The sequence below is a fragment of the Alligator sinensis genome, unplaced genomic scaffold (genome assembly GCF_000455745.1).
Source record: "Alligator sinensis unplaced genomic scaffold, ASM45574v1 scaffold1295_1, whole genome shotgun sequence".
NCBI lineage: Eukaryota > Metazoa > Chordata > Crocodylia > Alligatoridae > Alligator > Alligator sinensis.
Window position 1 is genome coordinate 423,604 of NW_005841880.1, and position 799 is coordinate 424,402.

At 74.5% G+C, this 799-nt stretch overlaps 1 protein-coding gene across 1 annotated transcript in view; it reads right to left on the bottom strand.

The window, feature by feature from the left end:
* Positions 1 to 793, bottom strand: part of LOC102383419 (survival motor neuron protein 1-like) — a 3,748-nt gene extending 2,955 nt beyond the window's left edge. Inside the window, exons 1-2 of the mRNA XM_025196560.1 lie at positions 315 to 793; positions 3 to 135 (exon numbers count right to left, since the gene is read on the bottom strand). Of these exons, the coding sequence (XP_025052345.1) occupies positions 3 to 135; positions 315 to 611 (430 nt within the window). The 5' untranslated portion in view covers positions 612 to 793. The remainder of the gene's footprint in view (positions 1 to 2; positions 136 to 314) is intronic.
* Between the last annotated feature and the right edge of the window lie 6 nt (positions 794 to 799).

Below are 799 nucleotides of genomic sequence, written 5' to 3' on the forward strand. Positions count from 1 at the left end.
GCCCCCCGGGGCCGCCGCCTCTCCCCCCTGCCGCCGCCGCTCCTCCTCCTCCTCATCGCTCTCGCTCTCAGCCCCGCTCGACGTCGAGGAGCTGGAGCTGTCGGACGCCGCGTCCTCGCGGGCTCCCGAGGCCTCCTGCAACGGGGGAGAGGCCGAGGCGGCTGCCGGCAGGGAAGGGACGCGGGAGACCCCCGCGCCCCAACAGGGACCGGCCCCTCCCTGCAGAGCTGGGGGAGCCCCGGGCCTGCAGAGGGAAGGAAGATCGGACGTGGGGACGGGCCCCCCCCCCGGCCCGGGGACGGCTGCCCCCTCACCTTGCAGGAGCGCACGGCTCGGTCGTAGGCGCGGATCAGCGCCCGGTCGTCGGAGGCGGCGCAGTCCGAGCTCTGCGGGCAAGCGCAGTTTGAGGGCAGGGAGATACGTGGCCTCCCCTCCAGCCCCGGTGCCCGCGGTGGCCCCCGCCACGCCATCGCCCCCGCATCGGGCCCACAACCAAGGCCTGAGCCCAGGGGCGAGCTGCCGGTGCCCCACGGCTGATGGGCCGGGTGCGGGAGCCAGCTCTGCAGTGGGGGGCCCCCCCCTGTGCATGCACCAAGCCAGCTGCAGGGCATGGACCCCCCCAGCCACTAGCAGACCAGGGGTGGGCACCAGCTCTGCAATGGGGGGGACCCTGGCTGCATGCACCAAGCCAGCTGCAATGGGGGTGGGGGGCACCTAGGGCCCCCCCAAGTGCATGCACAGAGCCAGCTGCAGGGCATGGACCCCCCCCCCAAAGCTCCTGCCAAGCTGGGTGTGGGCA